The sequence below is a fragment of the Salmo salar genome, chromosome ssa02, assembly GCF_905237065.1.
Source record: "Salmo salar chromosome ssa02, Ssal_v3.1, whole genome shotgun sequence".
Lineage (NCBI taxonomy): Eukaryota > Metazoa > Chordata > Actinopteri > Salmoniformes > Salmonidae > Salmo > Salmo salar.
In genome coordinates, this window is record NC_059443.1 from 33,663,359 (window position 1) to 33,690,838 (window position 27,480).

Sequence of the window (27,480 nt, forward strand, 5' to 3'; positions counted from 1 at the left end):
CCAAAGGAGGAATTGGCTTTGGGGGTGACCAGTGAAATATACCTGATGGAGCGCGTGCTACGGGTGGGTTCTGCTATGGTGACCAGTGAGCTGAGATAAGGTGGGGCTTTACCTAGCAAGGACTTATAGATGACCTGGAGCCAATGGGTTTGGCGACGAATATGAAGCGAGGGCCAGCCAACGAGAGCATACAGGTCGCAGTGGTGGGTAGCATATGGGGCTTTGGTGACAAAACAGATGGCACTGTGATAGACTGCATCCAATTTGCTGAGTAGAGTGTTGGAGGCTATTTTGTAAATGACATCGCCGAAGTCGATGGATTGGTAGGATGGTCAGTTTTACCAGGGTATGTTTGGCAGCGTGAGTGAAGGAGGCTTTGTTGCGAAATAGGAAGCCAATTCTAGATTTAATTTTGGATTGGAGATGCTTAATGTGAGTCTGGAAAAAGTTAAATCTAGAATTGGCTTCCTATTTCGCAACAAAGCATCCTTCACTCATGCTGCCAAACATACCCTTGTAAAACTGACTATATGAGTTTTTCACAGTATGTCATAAAAAATGATTACACTTATGAATATATGTAACATGCTAATATGTATTAGATCCAGCACAATGGAATAACTAAGACCTGAATTTGAATGCAGCGTGTTCCGATTCCTCCTCCTCTTTCTGTCCAGCAGGGTAAACCAAAAACACTTGGCCTGATGGTTCATGCAGATACTGGGGAAGCAATATAGAAATGTATTGATCCCTTAAATGATTTTACTATTAAATTACCCATATCACAACCCCCCATACCTCTTCACAAAAATGTACCTAAATCAATTTTGGAAAAAGGATTTTACTCATAAAAGATGTAGGAATTTATTTTTTCAGTTAGAAATAGTAGGCCATGCATCAAATAACTATTTTCATCAGAAAAACAAACCCTCAAATGCACTATTGCATTTTGTAAGTTGTCTGCAGGTGGCTTGTTGTGAATGCACTCAAATATCAAATCATTATCAGGTTATGGAAACTGCGTTCTAATACTCAACGTAGAAGGATTTGTCTTAATGTACAGTATATTAAAGTGATGCTATGAAAAGGATTCTTTCACCTTATCAAGCTCACTTTGACTGACAAATTCCTGCCTATTACTGTGATTAAAAAGAGCATATGAAACACCCATGTGAAATGAAGGTCTGCAAAGCTTACAGATTTAAGTCTAATAGCATGATATGAAAGTAGACAGAGTGTGCGATATGAAGGTATAGTCAGTGGACATTCTGAACTTTGTTTGAAGTCCCTAGGTCACATGACTAAGGAGCTATTGAAATTTTACATTTTGAAAAATTCATGTAAAAACGTGTGAGATGAAAATGGACAAACTAAAGGGTGTGCAATATAGAAGGGTAGTCAGTGGACATTCTGGACCTTGTTTGTGTCAAGTAGGTCACATGACCAATGAGCTACTGAAAATCAAATGTAAAAAAAGTTTGTACTTATTCAACTAGGAATACAAAATGCTGCTCACACTTCCACATGTTTATTAGCTTTGGAAAGCGAATTAATGTCCAGATCGTGAAAATAAGACCTGTGCAATGTTGTGCGCAATTTTCCCAACATAATGACACTTATTTGGAGTCTGTGGCTCAAGTGGTTTGAAAGCGCGAATATCCAACTTGAAACTGTCTTTACCTCGGTCGATTGTCCGTGGTGTTGGTCCGTCAACTGGTCAATCTTGTTTTACGTATCCACAGGAAAGTATTATTAAACCGATTTAAGTACATGCACGCGATGCATACTAACGGGTGTTTACGTGGTTTTGTGCATGTGCCAGGTGATAGACCTTCATCTTCAGTGCCTGTGCTCTAAATAGTCGGGTTAACAAAACTTTCCAGTTGATATTGTCTCAAATTTCGAGCAGCTGAAGAACCAACCGCTAAAGTAAGTTCAAATGTAATTTAAAATATTTTAGCTTGTAAGGAAAACTTTAAATGCATTGTTTGACTGTATACCAAAAAATGGGCTCAATGTCTGATTTTAGGCAATCTTCTGCTCTCCACCCAACAACACACAGCAAATCAGTTTTTCTGATCTACATCCCTCAATACAACCCAGTGCAATAAGCAGGTGATTGATGAGCCTTAATGGCAGAGGCTTAAGTCACCGTTTCACTCAGGGGCGGAAATCCCGGGGGGGACACGACCCCCCCATCCTGGGAAAAATATGATTTGTCCCCCCCAATATATCACTGAAACATAACTATGTAATTTAAATAATATTAATAATACGCAATGAAAGCAATTGTGCTGATTATAGACACTTAATAGCTCGTTTTTAAGTTTCAAAAGATTGCGACCCCCCCCCACCCTTTGCCTCACAATGGTTTGATCCACTGCCAGTTCCTTAGCTTGCGAGGTAAAGTAGAGGTCGTATCTACTGTCTGAAAGGCACTCAATGCACGTAGCTGACGTGAGGTTAATCCAGTCAATCGCACACACACACTAGCTGAATATGCAGAGCTAGCGCGCAAATATTAACTATTAAGCTAGCTAGTACCTATTCCATTTATGTGGCGTCGTCAAAGACGGAATCTTTGCTATCGTCAATTTATTCCAAGATCAGCATGCATGTAAGTTAGTGCTTCAAAGTCCCTGTGATAAGGTTAGCGATAAACTGAACAGAACTACACTCTCTTCTACCATTGTTTTAAATAGATTTAATGGTCTCGTTGCAAAAGCTAAATTGTCGCAAGGGAACTTTTATTTATATATTTTATTTCACCTTTATTTAACCCGGGTAGCAAAGATTATAGCAAACACCACTGAATTGGTGCTCGCTAGCTTTGCAAATTCAGCTATTGTTAGAAGCCAGCCAATATGAAACAAACGATTAAAATTACAAAAGGTTGCAGCATATGTTGTGTAAATGGTGAACTCATACAGCTGTCAACTCTTGTCACTGCAATCCGTTTCACATTTGCTAGCTACCTTTTAGATCGAAGCCCATATAGAATGATAGAAGATAAGATGATAGAAGCCCATCTCCTACTGTAAATAACCTACATACTGTGTGTGTGTAGCCAACCAGGTAGAAAAATGGCAGAAAAAAGACAGACAGAGTATTTTTCAGTACACCAAAACGCAAAGTAAGAACCCTAGTAGCCTAATATCTCAAAGACTAGTTGATAAAATGTTCATAAGAAAGAAATGAAATTCTAATGGAAATGTTTCACAATGATGTCATTAGGCAGAGCAGGCAACAGATGGCACACAGACAGCAGAGTTGGGGACAGATATGCAGGGACAGACTGGCAGAGACAGGGAGTCTCAGGTAAGTTTGTTGAGTCTTTGTTTGGCAACATTATGAAAGGTTCTCCATTTTTTTAACTTGTAAAATAGGAACATAATTGGAAAATGCCATGGATACCCCTACTCTCAACCTAAACTGGTGACTGAACTAAGATTTGTTAAAGGCAATGGTATTGCTGTTGTGATTAGTTGTGTAGTTTTGGGTACCGGTAGTTAGGAGTACGGCAAACACATTATTTCTTTGGTTCCTCAATATACATTTACCATATTAAATGTAGGCTATGTGTTACAGCACTACTTTTGGTGTCCCCCTCAGGAATTGCTCTTGAGAAAATGTAATGTAATTGTCCCCTCCAAAGTTGATATCAGATTTTCGCCCCTGGTTTCACTTTCCTCAGCATCTCTTTAGTCAGCTGCTTAGTATATCTGTTGATCTTCTGGTGTCCTGGCATCCATCCCAGGAGAAAGCGATGGAAGTCTGTCCAGGCAAACATCTCCCTCCACTCTTTCTCCAGGGAAGCAAAGTCCACCTGCTTGGTTACTGATGCCCTCAGTTCTGTGAAGTAGTAGTCCAGCAGGCTGGGAACCTTCTTTTCAAGCTGTTTCTCCTCAATTTCCTCCAGGAGGTAGACAACATCCTTCATCCCACAGCCTCCACCCACGTACTGAAAGTCCACTGCCGCCACACTCTGCCCACTCCCATAGAAGCAGAAGTTAGCTAATTTGGCATCTCCGTGAATGATGGTCTTGAAGCGGCATTCATTGAGGATCCTGTCAATCTCACCGGCAGCTGCTTTGAGCTGGGAGTCGTCCATGGCATCCAGCTCGTCAGGGCGTGTTTCCAGGTGCCAATAGGTACCTACGGGCCACAGCCCCTCCGGCACCACCCCCAGGAAGAGGCCATGGAAGTGGGCCAGCCAGCTGATGCAGGCCCTCATCTCTGCATCCCTAACGCTGGTTCTTCTCTGGTCGAAGCCCACCACATCCAGGTCCTCCAGAACTATCAGCTGTTTGTCCCCGTACGAACAAGCAGCCAGAGAGGCTGGCATTCGACATCCATCATTGGTGGAGTAGTTCTGGTACCAGTGTCTCCACTTGGTAGGACCTCACCTTGTGCATGTGAGACAGGTCTGTGTTCCAGCCTCCAGGGTGCTCGGCCTCCTTTGGGAACATGACATGTTTGACAAAGACCGAGGGGTGGTAACAGCCATCTAAATGGACCTTCACAGTCTGGCCATAGCCGCGCTACAACGTCTGGATTTTGTCACCAACACGCAGTGCCTTTGCACCACACTGCTGCAGAATAAGGTCCTGATATTCTTGTTTCATTTTTAGTCTTTCACCAGAACGAAAAATATTAACAGGTTAGGTTATGTCAAATCTGCCAAAAAAACGACAGCTTTTCACAAAAGACTGATACATTTAGATAGAAAAGTGTTGAGTGGTGGAATAACAAAGCATGCACGCACACAGTTTAATTGAATAGGAAATGCAAGTCTATGCGTTTCACACACGGAGGAAATTGAATTTCGACAAACTATTTAATTAAGCGTAATCTTTCAATTCCACACACCGCCATCTCACGAGGGACACAGTCAAAACATTAGTTGTTAACGCCAATGTGCGTAAAACTCACGATGAACATGTGATGCATGTGGAGTTGTATTGTGCTATGTTTCGATCATGAATACTCTGCAATGTTGACTGGAGATTTACATCAAATCAATGGCGCAATACTGCCACCCAACTGGATTGGAGTGTAAAATCTCTCGTCATCGGTGGAGCTACCCGGAAGCTAAATCATGGAAATCACTTGTTGTTATTGTTATCGAGCAGAAAGTAGCTCGTCTACTTGCTAGCTGTATATCATAATGATCTTGTCAAGGCGGTTGTTTGTGTTCCATTCATTTGATAATCTTCTCTTAAAAATCTATATTTTGGAACTGTAACTCATTGCTTTGATTTAGTTGTCTGACGTTCTGTCAAGTTCGTCTTGCTAGCTAGTTAGCTAACTTTAGTTCCGAATGACAGGGACAGTCATATTTTCCAGGCTGTATGAAGGCGTTTGAGAAAACGTTAGAACAACATGGATTGCACGGCACTGGAGCACGATGGAGTTAAATTTGCTAAAACTGCTGTCATCTGCGACCAGAATGGAAAATACAACGAGGCTGTCTTCTATTATAAGGTAACATTAAGGACTCTGAATGAAATGGATGTTGTGGAATAATTTGCCACACTACTCATTGGCTTTTACTTTCACCTGCATCTTATGGTCACCCTTGTGGAATAGACTACTTGATCACTGATGCACTTTTAGCCTTTAGAAGTGGCATCCCAGTGTTTACACCTGTGTAACAAACGGTATGTATTCAGCCTTTAAGGTGTATCCAGAAGCTCAAATAATATAGGGTAAGTTACTATCGTAGTGGTACTTGACCCATGGTTAAGACACTCTTGTATTTTGCTACATGAAAATGAATTTGTCATTTTGAGAGAAATAATGTTGGTGTTGTATGTGATATTAGGAGGCGGCACAAGCCCTGATCTACGCCGGCATGGCAGGGTCTAAACTGGAGGGCATCCAGGATAAAGTCAATGAGTACCTGGACCGGGTTCAGGCCCTGCACAATGCTGGTGAGTCCACCTCAACAGTGTAGGGAAACGGGTGATCCTCCATAACCACTTCTGATCCAACTTCATTCACTCTCATACTCCATCCAGAATGCTTGGGCCCATATTCACAAAGCATATCAGTGAGTAGCCTACAGTGCATTCGGAAAGTATTCAGACCCCTTGACTTTTTCCACATTTTGTTACGGTACAGCCTTATTCTAAAATTAATTAAATACATTTTTTCCTCATCAATCTACACACAATACCCCATAATGACAAAGAAAAAACAGGTTTTTAGAAATGTTTGCAAATGTATTAAAAAAACAACAGAAATAGCTTATTTATTATAAGTATTGAGACCCTTTGCAATGAGACTCAAAATTGAGCTCAGGTGCATCCTGTTTCCATTGATCATCCTTGAGATGTTTCTACAACTTGATTGGAGTCTACCTGTGGTACATTTAATTGATTGGACATGATTTGGAAAGGCACACAGCTGTCTATATAAGGTCCCACAGTTGACAGGGCATGTCAGAGCAAAAACTGAGGCAGGATTGTGTCGAAGCACAGATCTGGGTACACATTTCTGCAGCATTGAAGGCCCCCAAGAACACAGTGGCCTCCGTCATTCTTAAATGGAAGAAGTTTGGAACCACCAAGACTCTTCCTTGAGCTGGCCTGAGCAATCAGGGGAGAAGGGCCTTGATCAGGGAGGTGACCGAGAACCCAATGGTCACTCTGACAGACCTCCAGAGTTCCTCTGTGGATATGGGAGAACCATCCAGAAGAACAACCATCTCTGCAGCACTCCACCAATCAGGCCTTTATGGTAGAGTGACCAGACGGAAGCCACTTCCCAGTAAAAGGCACAAAACAGCCCGCTTGGGGTTTGCCAAAAGGCACCTCAAGTACTCTCAGACCATGAGAAACAAGATTGTCTGGTCTGATGAAACCAAGATTGAACTCTTTGGCCTGAATGCCAAGCGTCACGTCTGGAGGAAACTAGTCACCACTCATCACCTGGCCAATACCATCCCTACTGTGAAGCGTGGTGGCAGCATCATGCTGTGGGGATGTTTTTCAGCAGCAGGGACTGGGAGACTAGTCTGGATTGAGGGAAAGATGATAACTCCTTGATGAAAACCTGCTCCAGAGCGCTCAGGACCTCAGACTGGGGCGAAGGTTCACCTTCCAACAGGACAACGACCCTAAGCACACAGCCAAGACAACGCAGGAGTGGTTTCGGGGCAAGTCTCTGAATGTCCTTGAATGGCCCAGCCAGAGCCATCTCTGGAGAGACCTGAAAATAGCTGTGCTGCGACACTCCCCATCCAACCTGACAGAGCTTGAGGATCTGCAGAGAATGGGTTGAAACTCCCCAAATACAGGTGTCCCAAGAAGACTTGAGGCTGTAATTGCTGCCAAAGGTGCTTCAACAAAGTACTGAGTGAAGGGTTTGAATACTTATGTAAATGTCATTTTTAATTTTTTTTTGTTTTTATACATTTGCAAAAATGTCAACCTATTTGTGCTTTGTCATTTCGGGGTATTGTGTGTAGATTGAGGGGGGAAACTATTTAATACATTTTAAAATAAGGCCGTAACGTAACAAAATGTGGAAAAATTCAAGGGGTCTGAATACTTTTCCAATGCACTGTATCTAGTCCTTAGCCTCTCTAATGTTGGATCACAGTAAACTTACAGTGAGTTTCCTTCTGAGTCATTCTTTCCATGACCTACAGAACAGCTTACACTTCACTTCGCGTGTGTGTGCTTGTGTTTGTGTGAGATGTGAGGGCCTTCGCATGTGTTTATGAAACTGGCCCACAGATTGAGTTTGAGTTTATTTTTTATAGGAACAGTGCACATTAATCAACGTTTCAGTAAAAGCGCCGGTTTTAGCCAACTGGCAAAATTTTCAACCGCGGTCCCTATGCAGGCTATTAAAAACAATTACAATAACAATAAAGAGAAACAATGAGCAGTGAGCACATGCAGAGCAACATAGGACAAGGAACACGTAGCAGACAGAGCAATAGCACAAAAAGCAAAATACATAAAAGCAACAAAGGGTGTGTGGTTATGTCCCGTTAAGTTGGAGAGTGGGTGTGACTCGGGTTCATACTGTACGGTTGAGTTGGAGAGTGGGTGTGACTCGGGTTCATACTGTACGGTTGAGTTGGAGAGTGGGTGTGACTCGGGTTCATGCTGTACGGTTGAGTTGGAGAGTGGGTGTGACTCGGGTTCATGCTGTACGGTTGAGTTGGAGAGTGGGTGTGACTCGGGTTCATGCTGTACGGTTGAGTTGGAGAGTGGGTGTGACTCGGGTTCATGCTGTACGGTTGAGTTGGAGAGTGGGTGTGACTCGGGTTCATACTGTACGGTTGAGTTGGAGAGTGGGTGTGACTCGGGTTCATGCTGTACGGTTGAGTTGGAGAGTGGGTGTGACTCGGGTTCATACTGTACGGTTGAGTTGGAGAGTGGGTGTGACTCGGGTTCATGCTGTACGGTTGAGTTGGAGAGTGGGTGTGACTCGGGTTCATACTGTACGGTTGAGTTGGAGAGTGGGTGTGACTCGGGTTCATGCTGTACGGTTGAGTTGGAGAGTGGGTGTGACTCGGGTTCATACTGTACGGTTGAGTTGGAGAGTGGGTGTGACTCGGGTTCATGCTGTACGGTTGAGTTGGAGAGTGGGTGTGACTCGGGTTCATACTGTACGGTTGAGTTGGAGAGTGGGTGTGACTCGGGTTCATACTGTACGGTTGCCCGGGCCTAGAAGCCTCTTAATATCCCTGTCCCTGAAGAGGGTCATGTTACTGTATTCAAGTTGATATGAGCCTCTTTTAATATCCCTGTCCCTGAAGAGGGTCATGTTACTGTATTCAAGTTGATATGAGCCTCTTTTAATATCCCTGTCCATGAAGAGGGTCATGTTACTGTATTCAAGTTGATATGAGCCTCTTTTTAATATCCCTGTCCATGAAGAGGGTCATGTTACTGTATTCAAGTTGATATGAGCCTCTTTTAATATCCCTGTCCATGAAGAGGGTCATGTTACTGTATTCAAGTTGATATGAGCCTCTTTTAATATCCCTGTCCATGAAGAGGGTCATGTTACTGTATTCAAGTTGATATGAGCCTCTTTTAATATCCCTGTCCATGAAGAGGGTCATGTTACTGTATTCAAGTTGATATGAGCCTCTTTTAATATCCCTGTCCATGAAGAGGGTCATGTTACTGTATTCAAGTTGATATGAGCCTCTTTTAATATCCCTGTCCATGAAGAGGGTCATGTTACTGTATTCAAGTTGATATGAGCCTCTTTTAATATCCCTGTCCATGAAGAGGGTCATGTTACTGTATTCAAGTTGATATGAGCCTCTTTTAATATCCCTGTCCCTGAAGAGGGTCATGTTACTGTATTCAAGTTGATATGAGCCTCTTTTAATATCCCTGTCCCTGAAGAGGGTCATGTTACTGTATTCAAGTTGATATGAGCCTCTTTTAATATCCCTGTCCATGAAGAGGGTCATGTTACTGTATTCAAGTTGATATGAGGCACTAGCCTTATTTGGGTAGAGGAAACCTCTTTCATTGTTTCTCAATGCTGTAGTTGGCAGTAGCTATCCTAACATATCCACATCACCTCAAATATATAGCAGCTATATTTCCCTCATCCAGTTATTTTCTTTGTCAGCCTCTCATTGAGGATATCCTAGCAGTTATAGCGTTGGGCCAGTAACCTAAAGGTTGCTGGTTTGAATACCTGAGCTGGCAAGGTGATATATCGGTCGGTGCCCTTGAGCAATGCGCTTAACCCTAATTTGCTCCAGGGGCGCCGTACTACTATGGCTGTAAAACAACATTTGACTGCACCTATCCAGTGTATGTGAAAATATATATTTTTAATGTTCCGTTGTGTCCTACTTACCTTTGACCCCATGCAGTTCAAGCTCAAAGTAGCGATCCTCTGAAGAGCAAGCAGCAGGTGGATCTGGAGCGGGCCCACTTCCTGGTCACCCAGGCCTTTGAGGAGGATGAGAAGGGCAATGGGGACGAGGCCATCGAGCTCTACACACAGGCCGTGGAACTCTGCATCCAGACGGTAGGGGCTGCTCAGGAAATACCCAGGCTTCTTTTGGGCCCGCTGTGAGACTACAGAGGCAACTTTCACCACCAATGCTCTTGAATTGTGCAAAACAACAAAATTAGCTATACTCTCTGCTATTCAGACCACTGTATCAAACATTATACATGATGTTAATTCCTGGGTCATCACCAGGTCCAATGGAGGTGTAGTTAGGAACAGGTATAAGAACTGTTTATTTGGATTAGGCCATGAACAGACTGATGCCCCACTAGCCTTCATTGCATGTATTGACTTCCCTCTTGACCTAGTCTCTAGGGTACATAATATGTTTGCCCTGCAGCCCCCCTCACTCCTTTTCTCCCACTTTCTCTCTTTTCTCACAGTCTAATGATACGACAGACCAGGGGCTGCAGGGCAAACTGAAGCAGCTGGCTCGTCAGGCCCTCGATAGGTAAGGAGGTCACTCTCCCCTCCTCTCTATAGTATAATATTTCTACATTTCTAGTGTTGTATGTATACAGTGCATTTGGAAAGTATTCAGACCCTTGACCTTTTCCACATTTTGTTACTTTACAGCCATATTTTTATATGGATTAAATACATACATATTTTCATCAATCTACACACAATACCCCATAATGACAAAGCGAAACAGGTTTTTAGACATTTTTTGCAAATATATTACAAAAAAAATTATTATTTACATAAGTATTCAGACCCTTTGCTGTGAGACTTGAAATTGAGCTCAGGTGCATCCTGTTGCCATGGATCGTCCTTGAGATGTTTCTACAACTTGGAGTCCACCTGTGGTAAATTCAATTGATTGGACATGATTTGGAAAGGCACACACCTGTCTATATAAAGGTCCCACAGTTGACAGTGCATGTCAGAGCAAAAACCAAGCCATAAGGTCGATGTAGTTGTCCGTAGAGCTCCGAGACAGGATTGTGTCAAGGCTTTCAATGTCTGCAGCATTGAAAGCCCCCAAGAACACAGTGGCCTCCATCATTCTTAAATGGAAGAAGTTTGGAACCACCAAGACTCTTCCTAGAGCTGTCCACCCAGCCAAACTGAGCAATCGGGGGAGAAGGGCCTTGGTCAGGGAGGTGACCGAGAACCCGATGGTCACTCTGACAGAGCTCCCCTGTGAAGATGGGAGAACCTTCCAGAAGAACAACCATCTCTGTAGCACTCCACTAATCAGGCCTTTATGGTAGACTGGCCAAACGGAAGCCACTCAGTAAAAGGCCCATAATGGACTGCTTGGAGTTTGCCAAAAGGCACCTACGGTGAAGCATGGTGGTGGCAGCATCATGCTGTGGGGATGTTTTTCAGTGGCAGGGGAGACTAGTCAGGATGGAGGGAAAGATGAATGGAGAGAAAGATCCTTGATACAGAGAGATCCATGATGAAAACCTGCTCCAGAGAGCTCAGGGCCTCAGACTTGGGCGAAGAGTCACCTTCAAACAGGACAATGACTCTAAGCACACAGCCAAGACAACGCAGGAGTGGCTTCGGGACAAGTCTCTGAATGTCCTTGAGTGGCCCAGTCAGAGCCATCTCTGGCGAGACCTGAAAATAGCTGTGCAGCGACACTCCCCATCCAACCTGACAGAGCTTGAGAGGATCTGTAGAGAATGGGTTGAAACTCCCCAAATACAGATGTGCCATGCTTGTAGCGTCATACCCAAGAAGACTCAAGGCTGTGATTGCTGTCACAGGTGCTTCAACAAAGTACTCAGTAGAGGGTCTGAATACTTATGTTAATGTGATATCAGTTTTTTATTTTTAATACATTTTCTAAAAACCTGTTTTTGCTTTGTCTTTATGGGGTATTGTGAGTAGATTGATACGTATTTGTTACGTACGCCTGTAGGAAGAGGGAACGCAACACCCTGCTACAACTCAACTCCCCGTGGCGGGAAAGCTGAATGGGATTGTAGGTGCGGGTAAGGATGACAAAGGCAGAGAATTTACCGTTTACAGGGAATTTATTCCGTCACATGGTAATTTTGGGAAAAAGAGGCTGGACGAAACCAAAGCAAAGAAAGTAAATTTAACGAGCCCTCTCTCCTACCGTACCTGCCTACCCACTACTTACCTAACTAGCACCACCTGGGGCGCTAACCAAAATACAGGGGATGGTCCGCCCTGGTCTTACCTAGTGTGCATAGACAGTAAATAGTACGGGTTATGTATGCCCGCAGGCCTCTTACTTATCACCCTAGGTGCCTTCCCCTTCCCCCCTGGGAACAAACGAAACAGAATGATACAAACGTAAGTAAACACTGCGTCCTATTGACACACATACCTCAGATCAGCGGCTACAAAATATTTAACAAAAACCTGTCTCTGAGCAACAACCAACACAGGCCATAACCATCAGCTCTCTCTGAGCAACAACCAACGCAGGCCATAACCATCAGCTCTCTCTGAGCAACAACCAACGCAGGCCATAACCATCAGCTCTCTCTGAGCAACAACCAACGCAGGCCATAACTATCAGCTCTCTCTGAGCAACAACCAACACAGGCCATAACCATCAGCTCTCTCTGAGCAACAACCAACACAGGCCATAACCATCAGCTCTCTCTGAGCAACAACCAACACAGGCCATAACCATCAGCTCTCTCTGAGCAACAGCCAACACAGGCCATAACCATCAGCTCTCTCTGAGCAACAGCCAACACAGGCCATAACCATCAGCTCTCTCTGAGCAACAGCCAACACAGGCCATAACCATCAGCTCTCTCTGAGCAACAGCCAACACAGGCCATAACCATCAGCTCTCTCTGAGCAACAACCAACACAGGCCATAACCATCAGCTCTCTCTGAGCAACAACCAACACAGGCCATAACCATCAGCTCTCTCTGAGCAACAACCAACACAGGCCATAACCATCAGCTCTCTCTGAGCAACAACCAACACAGGCCATAACCATCAGCTCTCTCTGAGCAACAACCAACGCAGGCCATAACCATCAGCTCTCTCTGAGCAACAACCAACACAGGCCATAACCATCAGCTCTCTCTGAGCAACAACCAACGCAGGCCATAACCATCAGCTCTCTCTGAGCAACAACCAACACAGGCCATAACCATCAGCTCTCTCTGAGCAACAACCAACACAAGCCATAACCATCAGCTCTCTCTTCACAAAGGAACACTGGCTTTTCTAGCTTCAGAAGGAGTCTGTAATGGGATACAGCTGTATCCTCTGACGAGAGGGCGGGGTCAGCTCCAATTAGCAATGGGGCCGACCAATCAGCTGCTTGGGGGAAGCCATTTCCTGAAACACACACATACAAACAATACCACAACACAGAAACTGGGGAAGGTAACAGTATTTTTAAAATCCATTTTAGAATAAGGCTGTAACTTAACAAAATGTGGAAAAAGTCAAGGGGTCTGAATACTTTCCGAATGCGCTGTAAATGATCAAGGAACACCAACCCGACCGACCAACCAACCAAGCACTTTGTTTCTCTCCAGGGCGGAGGGGCTGAAGGAGTCCCAGTCCGCCAGTCCCTTAGCCCAGTCGCCACAGGACAGGCTGGGGCCCTCAGGGGCCAAACCTAGTGGGGGGCCTTGCCCCGTCAGACAGTCCTTCCCCCTTGGACCTGACTTCTCCCTCCAGAACCGTCCCCAGCCAGTCAGGCCGGTCCAGTCCAGCGAGCCTCAGGGTCAGCGCTACACCTCAGAAGAGATCGAGGTGCTCAGGTGAGCAGGCTGGGATCTATCTGGACTCTGGAGAATCATAGAACATGGTCAACACATTGAGTTTAGGCTCCCAAGAAGCAATGATCTGTGGTTCCATAATAATCCCCATTTCCCTAGGAGCATAATGCCAGTGTGTGACTGGGTTTTCTAAAGGTTAGGCAGTAACACACCTTTGTTTGGTAAAGGTTCAGGTTTGACTCTCATCTACATTTTCACCTGCTGGGTAAGGTACACACGTTACATTTCTCCTGATTCTCCTCTCCTCCTTTCCAAATAGGAGCACGTCCAAGATCAACGGCATACCCTTCGTCCCCTTCATGAGCGTGGACCTGAAGGAGAGATTTGCTTTTCCTGTTCCATTCTCGTAAGTCAGGATATTCTTGGCTGAGTTAAAAAAGTCCATTAGTAAGTGGGTGTACAGATTGTAGAATACACACGTAATACATTTCTACTGACCACCAATTTCCATCTGAAAGCAGATACTAGATGGAGTGCCGCTTGATTGCATCAATTGTTAATTTGTGATTAACATCATACTTTTTATTCTCTGTGGATGTTTCCCAGGGACAAACTAGGCAAGCTGGCCCTGTCTCCCAAGCAGAGAACCATCTTCTCCCACTGGGTTCGCCCTGACGAGATCTGCAATAACCCCACCATGATCTTATCTGTATCCAGCTTCAGCATCAAACAGGTCCGGCCACACACACAACCGTCAATATTCCATATTAATAAACAAGACCAAAATGTACCCTGTAAAATCCAGAATTATTTAAGGTGTAGACCACTAAGAGTGCAGTAGCTATATGAGTTGTGTTCTATTGGAATTGACTTATCATCAGATGGCGCCACTTGTACCTATGTTTTGTCTGATAAAACCTACCTACTTTATGGACAATCTGCTCTATACTGAATACCTGTCAATGTGATGGATACAACTGACAGATTCACCTCCCACCCTGGTGGTCGGATGTCAGTCTCATACTCTTATTGTTAATCACCTACTCTCTCCCGTTAGACGGTGGTGTCTGACTGCTCGTTCGTAGCGTCGTTAGCCATCAGCGCTGCCTATGAGCGACGCTACAACAAGAAGCTCATCACCAGCATCATCTACCCCCAGAACCGGCGCGGGGAGCCACAGTATAACCCCTGTGGGAAGTACATGGTGAAGCTTCACATCAACGGTGTGCCCAGGAAGGTAACGCACTGCAAAACCTGGGAGCTGGGTCCACTGGTGCTCAATGTCATTGTGAGATAAGCTTACTCTCTAAATGAGAAGACTGTCACTGTAAAGCTGCCATGTCTCTGACAGTGTCTACCAATGGGTTGTATTGTTGTAAGTGTTCCCCCTCCTGTTCCCTGCAGGTCATTATAGATGACTTCCTGCCATGTGGTCAGAATGGAGAGCTGCTGTGTTCCTACTCCAGCAACAGGAACGAGCTGTGGGTCTCCCTCATAGAGAAGGCCTACATGAAGGTCATGGGAGGCTACGACTTCCCCGGCTCCAACTCGGTGAGGGAGTTCCCCCTGTTAAAGTACTACCCCTTGCACTGGGCTCTGTCCATTAGCCAAATGTGCAACTCAATTATCTGCTTTGGCTACATCTCCTTGTCTCCTACTGAACTGATATGAGAGAAGCGAATGTTTTACATTGGAGAATGTTTCAGAGCTAACAAGAGTTCCCTCAAATTCACAGCGTGGGCTAAATTCCACATTTCATCCATTGTGCGTGATTGGACAGTTGGCTCTGTTCTCCACCTTGTTATCGATGTTTTCTAAAGTGTGATCTCTATTCATTCTGTCTTATTGTATTGTAGAACATCGATCTGCACGCGCTCACTGGCTGGATCCCAGAGCGTATCGCCATGCATTCAGACAATCAGTCATTCATCAAGGACGACACCTTCCGCATGCTCTACCAGAGGTGAGACACGCAGACACAAACACACACTCATTCATTCACCCATGCACACACTTAAGGGCCTACATAGTCCATCTGCTCTGTAGAGTTCACACACATACAGTACACACCAAGAGATATGACTCACAGATTCTTACACTTTTGAAATACTTTATTTGAATCCACAAATCATATTACATTTGCAAAAAGATACACACACACACACACACACACACACACACACACACACACACACACACACCGAGTAATGCCACTAATTCATCCTCCAGTCAGGTAGTCATTTTTCATGATTGCCTTTGCTACCAGATGGTAATAGACATGGTTATCAATACCACAGAGTTTTGTCTCCTAGCCAAGATAGCTGACCTACTACTCTCACATCCCCCTCTCTTCTCATGACAGGTTTCACCGGGGGGACGTCCTAATCACCACGGCAACAGGGGTGATGACAGAGGAGGAGGGCGAGAGGTGGGGCCTTGTGCCAACGCATGCCTACGCTGTCCTGGATATCCGGGAGCACAAAGTAAGTGTTAGTGTTAACTTAGCATAACCACTCATGGTTATTACAGTAGCTTGTTAGCATAACCACTCATGGTTATTACAGTAGCTTGTTAGCATAACCACTCATGGTTGTTACAGTAGCTTGTTAGCATAACCACTCATGGTTGTTACAGTAGCTTGGTTAGTATAACCACTCATGGTTGTTATAGTAGCTTGGTTAGCATAACCACTCATGGTTGTTACAGTAGCTTGGTTAGCATAGGCTGTTACAGTAGCTTGGTTAGCATAACCATTCATGGTTGTTACAGTATCTTGGTTAGCATAGGTTGTTACAGTAGTTTGGTTAGCATAACCACTCATGGTTGTTACAGTAGCTTGGTTAGCATAGGTTGTTACAGTAGTTTGGTTAGCATAACCACTCATGGTTGTTACAGTAGCTTGGTTAGCATAGGTTGTTACAGTAGCTTGGTTAGCATAACCACTCATGGTTATTACAGTAGCTTGGTTAGCATAGGTTGTTACAGTAGCTTGGTTAGCATAACCACTCATGGTTGTTACAGTAGCTTGGTTAGCATAGGTTGTTACAGTAGCTTGGTTAGCATAACCACTCATGGTTATTACAGTAGCTTGGTTAGCATAACCACTCATGGTTATTACAGTAGCATAACCACTCATTGTATACATGTAGCATGATCTGTTTTATTTGTATCTGGTCAATTCCATTTATGTCTTTGGTATTTTATTAGGATCCCCATTAGCTGTTGCAAAAGCAGCAGCTACTCTTCCTGAGGTTCACACAAAACATGAAACATGACATAATACAGAACATTAATAGACAAGAACAGAACTACATAAAACATTTTTTAAAGGCACACGTAGCCTACATATCAATGCATACACACATCTAGGTCAAATAGGGGAGAGGCGTTGTGCCGTGAGGTGTGGCTTTATCTGTTTTTTGAAACCAGGTTTGCTGTTTATTTGAGCAATATGAGATGGAACAGAGTTCCATGCAATCATCGCTCTATATAATACTGTACGCTTTCTTGAATTTGTTCTGGATTTGGGGACTATGAAAAGACCCCTGGTGGCATGTCTGGTGGGGTAAGTGTGTGTGTCGGAGCTGTGTGTAAGTTCAATTCTTAGCCAAGAGAGACTGGCATGCATAGTATTTATATCAGCCCTCTGATTACAATGAGGAGCGAAACGTGCCGCTCTGTTCTGGGCCAGCTACAGCTTAACTAGGTCTATCTTTGCAGCACTGGACCACACGACTGGACAATAATCAAGATAAGACAAAACTAGAGCCTGCAGAACTTTGTAACTTTGCGCATCATTAATAGTGTTCTGCCTGCATGCTAAGCTTCTGTGCCATTTGATCTGGCTCTCAGGGGAAGCGGTTCCTGCAGCTGAAGAACCCGTGGAGCCACCTGAGGTGGAAAGGCCGCTTCAGTGAACGGGACGAGCAAAACTGGACCCCAGAACTTCTTAAATACCTCAACTTTGACCCCAAGACCGCACAGAAGTTTGATAACGGCGTGTTCTGGATCACGTTTGAGGACCTGTGCCAGTACTATGATGTCATCTACCTGAGCTGGAGCCCCGCCCTGTTCAGAGAGTCTTCCTGTATCCACAGGTCAGTCAACAACAGCCCTATTCTATCTCCCACAAGGGTCTGCTATACCTATAACTACCTACTATACAGTGCATTCGGAAAGTATTCAGACCCCTTGACTTTTTCCACATTGTTATGTTACAGCCTCGTTCTAAAATTGATTAAATCGTTTTTTCCCCCTCATAAATCTACACACGATACCCCATAATGACAAAGCAAAAACAGGTTTTTAGAAATTTTACAAATAAAAAACGGAAATATCACATTTACATAAGTATTCAGACCCTTTACTCAGTACATTGTTGAAGCACCTTTGGCAGCAATTACAGCCTCGAGTCTTCTTGGGTATGACGCTACAAGCTTGGCACACCTGTATTTGGGGAGTTTCTCCCATTCTTCTCTGCAGATCCTCTCAAGCTCTGTCAGGTTGGATGGGGAGCGTTGCTGCACAGCTATTTTCAGGTCTCTCCAAAGATGTTTGATCAGGTTCAAGTCTGGGCTCTGACTGGGCCGCTCAACGACATTCAGAGACTTGTCCCGAAGCCACCATGCTTCACCGTAAGGATGGTGCCAGGTTTCCTCTAGGCCTGAAGCTTGGCATTCAGACCAAAGAGTTCAATTTTAGTTTCATCAGATCAGAGAATTTTGTTTCTCATGGTCTGAGTCCTTTAGGTGCCTTTTGGCAAACTCCAAGTGGGCTGTCATGTGCCTTTTACTGAGAAGTGGCTTCCGTCTGGTCACTCTACCATAAAGGCCTGATTGGTGGAGTGCTGCAGAGATGGTTGTTCTTCTGGAAGGTTCTACCATTTCCACAGAAAGAACTCTGGTGCTTCTTTGTCACCTCCCTGACCAAGGCCCTTCTCCCCCGATTGCTCAGTTTGGCTGGGTGGCCAGCTCTAGGAAGAGACTTGGTGGTTCCAAACTTCTTCCATTTAAGAATGGTGGAAGCCATTGTGTTCTTGGGGACTTTCAATGCTGCAGACATTTTTTGGTAGGCTTCCCCAGATCTGTGCCTCGACACAATCCTGTCTCAGATCTCTACAGACAATTCCTTTGACCTCATTGCTTGGTTTTTGCTCTGACATGCCCTGTCAACTGTGGTACCTTATATAGGCAGGTGTGTGCCTTTTTCATTTTCAATCAATTCCATTTACCACAGGTGGACTCCAAGTTGTGAAAACATCTTAAGGATGATCAATGGAAACGGGATGCACCTGAGCTCAATTTCAAGTCTCATAGCAAATGTTCTAAATACTTATGTAAGTAAGGTATTTCAGTTTTTTGCAAAACATTCTAAAAACCTGTTTTCGCTTTGTCAGTATGCGGTATTGTGTGTAGATTGATGAGAATGTATTTTTATTCAATCAATTTTAGAATAAGTCAAGCGGTCTGAATACTTTCCGACTGCACTGTATGTGTATAAAAAATACACGTGTATGATATGTGAAGTATATTTCTGGTTGTGTGTGTCCCTGCAGTAGCTGGGATGGGAAGCAGGGCCCGGTGAAGGATGCCTACAGCCTGGCCAACAACCCTCAGTACCGGCTGGAGGTGACCTGTCCTGCAGGGGGCACCGCTGTCTGGGTGCTGCTGACCAGACACATCACTGACAAGGTGCACACTGTCTGTCTGGCTGTTCACCACCACACAGTATCAAACAATGTCTCATTTTCTCCCATAGAAACAATAATCACTCTGTTTTTGTCCTTTTGATGTTCAGGATGACTTTGCACAAAACAGGGAGTTCATCACCTTGGTGGTTTACAAGACGGAGGGAAAGAAAGTTTACTACCCTGGTGAGTTTCTCATGGAAGTGTGTGTGTGTGTGTGTGTGTGTGTGTGTTTCCTCTGACTGTCTCGTATGTTCCTCCTCAGCGGACCCTCCCCCCTACATAGATGGGATCAGGATCAACAGCCCCCACTACCTGACCAAGATGAGACTAACCAGCTCTGGAACACACACCTTCACACTGGTGGTGTCACAGTACGAGAAGCAGAACACCATCAACTACACCCTGAGGGTGAGACACACACACACACACCGTATCAGATACATCTCCTGAGTGTCAGATCTGTCGCTGGCAGGTAAACACGGCGATCCTGTTGCTCTGCGGTGCAGAAGTGACCATATAGCATACCTCAAGCATCTCACAATAGAACGTGAGAAAAGAGAGTGGGATGGTGGGAGTGGGGGAAGATGAGATGAAGGAAAGAAGAGTGAGAAAAGAGAGTGGGATGGTGGGAGTGGGGGAAGATGAGATGAAGGAAAGAAGAGTGAGAAAAGAGAGTGGGATGGTGGGAGTGGGGGGAAGATGAGATGAAGGAAAGAAGAGTGAGAAAAGAGAGTGGGATGGTGGGAGTGGGGGAAGATGAGATGAAGGAAAGAAGAGTGAGAAAAGAGAGTGGGATGGTGGGAGTGGGGGAAGATGAGATGAAGGAAAGAAGAGTGAGAAAAGAGAGTGGGATGGTGGGAGTGGGGGAAGATGAGATGAAGGAAAGAAGAGTGAGAAAAGAGAGTGGGATGGTGGGAGTGGGGGAAGATGAGATGAAGGAAAGAAGAGTGAGAAAAGAGGAAAGTGGGATGGTGGGAGTGGGGGAAGATGAGATGAAGGAAAGAAGAGTGAGAAAAGAGAGTGGGATGGTGGGAGTGGGGGAAGATGAGATGAAGGAAAGAAGAGTGAGAAAAGAGAGTGGGATGGTGGGAGTGGGGGAAGATGAGATGAAGGAAAGAAGAGTGAGAAAAGAGAGTGGGATGGTGGGAGTGGGGGAAGATGAGATGAAGGAAAGAAGAGTGAGAAAAGAGAGTGGGATGGTGGGAGTGGGGGGAAGATGAGATGAAGGAAAGAAGAGTGAGAAAAGAGAGTGGGATGGTGGGAGTGGGGGAAGATGAGATGAAGGAAAGAAGAGTGAGAAAAGAGAGTGGGATGGTGGGAGTGGGGGAAGATGAGATGAAGGAAAGAAGAGTGAGAAAAGAGAGTGGGATGGTGGGAGTGGGGGGAAGATGAGATGAAGGAAAGAAGAGTGAGAAAAGAGAGTGGGATGGTGGGAGTGGGGGGAAGATGAGATGAAGGAAAGAAGAGTGAGAAAAGAGGAAAGTGTCTTGTTCCACTTAATGAGTGTCAAGTGTACATACTATACCGTACACACAAGGAATCTAAAACTACATCTGAGTTGTATAATTCTACATTCTGAAACATGAAGCAGCCTCCTTTGTCCTATAGTCTGTGAGTCTTTGTGTTCATATCCATGCAGATTGAGTCTTAAATTAACAGTGTGCTAATTATTTCATTAGAAACAGTTTTGTGTCAGAACCCACGTGCAGAACTGTGAAATCAGTTGAACGAGAGCTTGTGAGTTTGTCTGCAATGAATTGCTGTGTGTGACAGAGAGATGGAGAGAGACTTTCTGTTGGTTTGTATATGAGTAAAAGGTTTTGTATGTGACTCAAACCTTTTTTTGCTCATTTATATTTCATAAACTCCCCCTGCCAACTGATCTGAAGTCTTTGAGGAGCTGTTATCTGATGTCTCACAAAAACAACATGTTTGGCCTCTGTAGAAGAGAAGAAACCCTGAAAGTAGTTGCATGTGTGTCTTTCTGAGAATGAAAGAGAAAAGTCAATCGCCAGAGGAATATCTCTAGCCTTGACTAACAAGCAGCAAACTGGCTGTGAAATCAATTCCTGCACTCTCACTTCCTTAAAAATGATCTGGAGAATTAGTGAATTGACGTTCAGTCTCATACTCAGAAGAGTTCTCGTGAGGTACGGAATGAACATGATTTCTTCCATCTGTATAAGAGCTGGCCAGTATTCTTCACAATGTTTCTATGTTGTGCTGATCACATCCCTGCTCATTCAGTTCCGACAGAGTAATAGACGTTTCCCTCCAACAGGTGTACTCTGGATGCAAGTTCTCCTTCTCCAAGATCCCAACGCCCTTCACTCATACCAAAAGGGTAATATTTACTTCCACTTGTCTCTTTGTTGTTCACATTCTCTATTGGCGTGATAACAAAATCACCATCTTACATTGCTAAAGCCCCCTCTCTCTCCCTGTGCAGATCAATGGCCAGTGGAAGGGGCCGAGTGCGGGGGGCTGTGGGAACTACAAGGACTCGTACAAGCACAACCCAATCTACCAGTTTAACCTGGAGCGCCCAGGACCCATGCTCATAGAGCTACGAGGCTCCAGGTAAGACTCAGTGCGGCCGGCAGGGGCCCTCCAGACCACTGGGGGCACTACACCCAGTGGGGACACTTTATGGCTCAATCACAATTGATGGATATAAAATGAATGTCCTCTTGTAACACAGCACTTTTAATACTCGAGTGTTCATCCTGTCCGTCAAACCTTCTCTAATCCGAGGTGACTGCAGAAGGACTACTCTCCACAGCTTTACACTCTGCCCTGACCCACCTGGACAAAACCAACACCTATGTGAGAATGCTGTTCATAGACTTTAGCTCAGCATTCAATACGGTCATTCTCTCTAGGCTGGTCACCAAACTCCATGACCTAGGGATCAGCCCCTCTCTCTGTAACTGGACTTTAGACTTCCTGACCAACAGACCCCAGTCTGTCAGGTTAGACGACTTCACCACCTCAACCCTGAACCTGAACACCGGTGTGCCACAGGGCTGCGTGCTGAGCCCCCTCCTGTACTCCCTCTTCACCTGTGTTCCTGTACACGGTTCCAACACCATCAAGTTCGCAGACGACACCACGGTGGTAGGCCTGATCAGTGACAATGACGAGTCAGCCTACAGGGAGGAGGTGAAGCACCTGGCTGCATGGTGCGCTGACAACAACCTGGTCCTCAATGCAAAGAAAACCAAGGAGCTCATTGTGGATTACAGGAAGTCTAAAAGCTGCAGCCACACCCCAGTTCTCATTGATGGCACTGAGGTGGAGCGTGTGCCCAGCTTCAAATTACTGGGTGTCTACATCTCCGAGGATCTCTACTGGACCCTCAACACCTCGACCCTGGTGAAAAAGGCGCAGCAGCGCCTGTACTTTTTGAGGAGGCTGAAGAAGGCCCGCCTGTCTCCCAAGATCCTGGTGAACTTTTACCGCTGCACGGTAGTGAGCATTCTGACTAACTGCGCCACAGTGTGGTTTGGCGGATGCTCCTTGGCCGACCGGAAGGCCCTGCAACATGTGGTGAAAACCGCCCAGCACATCACTGGTGCCCAGCTCCCTGCCATCGTAGACCTCCAGCGCAAGCGGTGTCTGTGTAGGGCGCGTGGCATCATCAGGGACCCTTCACAACCATGCCACAAACTGTTTGCCCTCCTACCATCAGGCAGGCGGTACAGGTCTCTACGTTCCCGCACTAGCAGGCTCAAGAACAGTTTCTTCCCAGCTACTGTAACCCTGCTGAACTCTGACACGGCACTAGCCATATCCACCCGCCCACCGCTTAGTACTGCCTCTCAGGGACCTTGTTGTACTACTCTCTTTGCACTCTTCACGGTACTACTGGACTCTGACATTGCTTTGAAAAGTCTGATTAAGGACATTATTCAGTTGTACATGTCTACCACGGTAACCTCATTGCTGCTATCCCTGCATTTCAGTTGCATGCCTCCTTGCACTTTCAATTTGCCTTCATTGCACATTTATACATCCTACTTAATAACATACATTGTACTTAATTGTTTTACTTGTACATTTTTTGCACTCTTTTATTTGCACTTCTGGTCAGATGCTAACTGTATTTAGTTATACTGTACTTGTTCAATGACAATACAGTTGAATCTAATCTAAATGACTACAATGCTAAATAATATGCATGGTCTGCATTGTGTCTGACAGTCTGACTCCAATGAGACTTTGTCATGACACATCCAGAACATTTGAGCCGTCACAGAATACGATTCCCAGGTGTAAATGTGACCAGACAGACTAACAGTCCGTTTCCAGTGTTACTGGACTCCCTTACGTCATCCTGTAGGGGGTCATCTTTAAGTTCATCTGGTGCTCCTAATTAAAACGAGATAATAACCATATCTCTCTCTCTCTGCCTGTAGGCAGTAGAGTGCAGGTTCTGGTTGCTTGTGGTGTTGTTATTGTTGTCATCATGTCTCGGTCTCTCCCTCTCTAGGCAGTACAGTGTGGGCTTTGAGATGGTGACCGTGTCCACTGTAGTAGAGACAGGACCTGCAGGCGTCCCGAAGAAGAACAGTGGAGACTACAGGTACAGGATACACAGGAGATCAGCTCATAGAGGTGTTCAGGGACAGTACATAGTGTTGAGTTCCAGATGAGTTTAGTATCAATCCTAATATTAACCCTTTACACTCGTGGGAATTGGCCTATATAGATAGGGCTAAATGGAAATCTTTATTACAGAAGAGATATGGAAAGCATATGCATAGGAATGGTAGCAATTAAAAGGGAACAGTTTGGAGATTATGGGGAAATTATTAGACTAAAGGTGAGGATACAACAGTTCACCTGACACGACTGAATCCAAACATTCTGCTGTTGATTTGATGTGTATTTTACAGCATTTGTTGATAACGAAATCTGAAAATACTCATTTAGTAACGTGATAAGAATATTCATGGTTTGGGGTAGGTCCAACATAAGACAAAGTAAGTATGCACAGTTCCTAAGTAACTTCAATCCCCTTTTATGACTAAAATACGAGTCTTCAACTACAAGGAGCTTTTTTGAGCTCTCCTAGCTGTGCCGACCATATGCACTGGTAGTTGTTGTTTGGAACACAGCCCTGCATCCCCGCCATCACACAATTACTGTTATTAAAAAATTACTATTTACGCAATCCAAAAACGGTCCATTATAAATCCCAATCTGGGTCAGGTTGGCGTCATTAAATTCAAAAATGTGATTTTACAGTAGGCTTTCACAAGCCAATTCAGAGAAGCAGATCGTAATTTTGGTGCGCATAGAATGGAGTCATGAGTACAGCCCCCCAAAAATCACAATTACAACAAACACAGGCTCATTGTGTTCGGGACATCCCAGGTCATAACGCCATGTCATCTTGTAACTGTACATCAAACATAATGATCATTGACACTGTATATTACATGAGTTTCAAATGGTAATGTGAAGTGCACATTTGAGCTCACGCGTGTTTGGCTCGCTTCACATCAAAGTGGTATTTATTCTAATCCTCAACGTTTCATCTTTCAAAATACATCAAGTCCTCTTAACTTACAGCGTTTCCCTCACTTGGACGACAAAATGTTTTGCCCAATTAGCGGAACGAATGGGGGCAACTTCTTGTCGCGCACGGTGCTCAAGTTCCAAACGGCTCAGTCAAAACCCATACAGAGCTGTGACTCTGACCTCTGACCTCATGTACAGCATGTTACTGTACAGCTACTGTGTTCCAATGTAGGCGCTTATCAGTGTCCAAATCGGCCATTTTCAACCCGGGTATGAGTGTAATTTTCCTACTGTGAAACTCTGCGCTTGTTTAATGCCAATGTTGGTAAACAAACACTATATAGCCTCAACATTGTTGAAACAATCATTTTGATATCATCTATGGTCAGTCCTTGCAGTCGCGGCTCAACTGACTAGGTATCCCCTTTCTGTCGATGAATTTGAAAGTGGTTACATTTCTCCAGGCCCATCCCTCAGATTTTTACTAAAACAGAGACGGGGTGACCGCTTGAATGCATCCATCATAAAATGTTATGCACAGGTTAAAGTTCAGTGTTGGAACATATATTGGGGACACGTGATTCTCCAAAGCCGATGACATGCTGCCTAAATGTGGTGGCTACAGTCACAACACTGAGGGAACATTCTATACATACCCCACAGGTCAAAAGGTCACATCTGAGGACCTCGTGTCTGACCTCTGGGATGTCTATACTAATTGAGTTAGCCTGGTTCAAAGGTTGAGGGTGTACTGAAATTAGTTTCGCTGCACAAAGGAATGCCTTTTGAGTTAGATCTTTTGGCAAAGGCTATGTGTGTGTCAGAAATGATTTTGAAATAATTGAATTAAAGATATTCATAACATTTTCCTCACATTTAGACCATGATTGTTGATTATGCAATATTATCCTGTAGATGAGGTTAAAGCAGGTTAAATTCGTATTCAATAGCAGATAATCTCTATAAATCATTCATGTAATCTGCTCTTGAACACATTGTATGCATTTATTCGTGGGTAATGAAATATGAAACAGAAAATGTCCAGGAATGGCGGTGGACTGCATTGTAACAACAGGTTATGAAGGAATGGAGATTAGAAAGGGTGCTATTTGAGACTATTAGGACAAAGCCATAGTGACTCTCTCTCTCTCTCTCTCTCTCTCTCTGTAGGTGTGGTTTCTGCTACATGGAGGCAGACCATGTCCCCGCTGGCATCTATAATGTCATCCCCACCACCTTCCTGCCCAAACAGGAAGGACCCTTCTTCCTGGACTTCAGCAGCACCATGCCCCTAAAGGTCTCCCAGCTCCAGTAAGGAGAGGGGGGGAAGGATTCAGGTGTGACACCAGGAATAACTTGCTCACAACATGGACACTCACTGTTCCCTAAACTCTGGGTGGAACTTGTTACAACTGCAGGAGAACCCAAAAGAGACTGATTTATTTTATTATTATCAAGGGTATTTGGAAAGGGACAAGTTTTTGGTATGGAACCTAGCCCTCTATGTGCTGAGGGGTGTGCAAGAACATGTACCAAAAAATGTAAACTATCAGAGCTAATGTTGGAGGTGCTTCCTTCCTCCTTTGCCATAATGACAGATACAGTAAATGATGTCACAACAACTATGGCCCTTCTGATTTTCAATGTTCAATTACTTGGTGCTTGTTGACCGCCAGTCTAGGTACTCAAGAGGCAGTGCTGGTGTTTACCAAGAACGAAGTGTGATGTTCTCAACTGCAACCGCTACTGTCTTTCCTCAGGAGACGGCACCACGACAGGGATTTCTCTGTTGCACAGGAATGAAGACTAATCTGTGGCATTTATAAGGATGCGTGACACAGGCATGCAGGACGTGTGTGTGGTTGCAAAATTCTAGGAACTTTCAATAAATTCCCTGGTTTTCCAGATTCCTGGAATCCTCCAACTGGGATTTAGGGAAAACCAAGAAATTTATAAGTTCCTGGAATTTTGCATGTGTGTGTGTACTCACATGGAAAACGACATTTGAAACGTATCGCCAATCTTCAGTCTCTTGTTTACGCTTCAGCAAGGACTTGAACACTTCACAGCGGTTTCTCCTTCTCTGTTAACATTTTGTCAAACAGGCAAGACTGCTAGTGGCTTTGTCATTTTCTGGACAATTACTGTAAAGTGTCAATGCTATACAGTCTTGTGGACAAGACCCACTTCTCAAACATACTTTATTTTTCACAAAGGAAAGCATGGACTTACTAGAAGAGTCACCTGTACCATGTAGACTTATTTTGCATGAGCAAAATGGCTGCTCTTTGTCGTTTCATTCTTCTTTACATAGAATTACATTTCTGTTTTTCTTCCCCCTCCTGTGACTGTTAAAGGGCAACTATTGCTGCTGTTGCCACTTATGTCATATGCAATAGTCTTGTATGATTTTGCTCAACTTGCACTAAATGTGGAATGATGTATTCGAACACGGCATTGACGGAAGTCAGAAAATGTGTTGTCTGTTTGTGTTGGTGAAGATCTGGCCTCTCCTGTCTGAGAGCATTTGAAAACAGAGCGTGTTGTGTGGGCAGCAGCTGGTCACAACCTCTAATGAGAATCA

General features: G+C 44.5%; 1 protein-coding gene across 1 annotated transcript; it reads left to right on the forward strand.

The window, feature by feature from the left end:
- The first annotated feature begins 5,070 nt into the window (after positions 1-5,070).
- Positions 5,071-27,346, forward strand: LOC106581255 (calpain-7). Its single transcript, XM_014163201.2, has 19 exons — positions 5,071-5,484; positions 5,825-5,933; positions 9,860-10,017; positions 10,386-10,453; positions 13,496-13,723; positions 14,001-14,087; positions 14,288-14,414; positions 14,739-14,918; positions 15,086-15,232; positions 15,538-15,644; positions 16,044-16,164; positions 17,534-17,778; positions 19,236-19,371; positions 19,478-19,553; positions 19,633-19,778; positions 21,652-21,714; positions 21,820-21,950; positions 23,863-23,955; positions 26,067-27,346. The coding sequence occupies exons 1-19, from the start codon at positions 5,383-5,385 to the stop codon at positions 26,209-26,211; spliced, it is 2,469 nt and encodes an 822-aa protein (XP_014018676.2). The 5' UTR covers positions 5,071-5,382; the 3' UTR covers positions 26,212-27,346.
- The last annotated feature ends 134 nt before the right edge of the window (positions 27,347-27,480 follow it).

What these genes read in the sequence shown, in the direction of transcription:
- LOC106581255 (XM_014163201.2), top strand. Translation starts at nt 5,383, where the DNA reads ATGGATTGCACGGCACTGGAGCACGATGGAGTTAAATTTGCTAAAACT. An exon ending in TCAGGCCCTGCACAATGCTG is followed by an intron (nt 5,934 to 9,859) that starts GTGAGTCCACCT and finishes GACCCCATGCAG; the next exon opens with TTCAAGCTCAAAGTAGCGAT. An exon ending in GCTCGTCAGGCCCTCGATAG is followed by an intron (nt 10,454 to 13,495) that starts GTAAGGAGGTCA and finishes GTTTCTCTCCAG; the next exon opens with GGCGGAGGGGCTGAAGGAGT.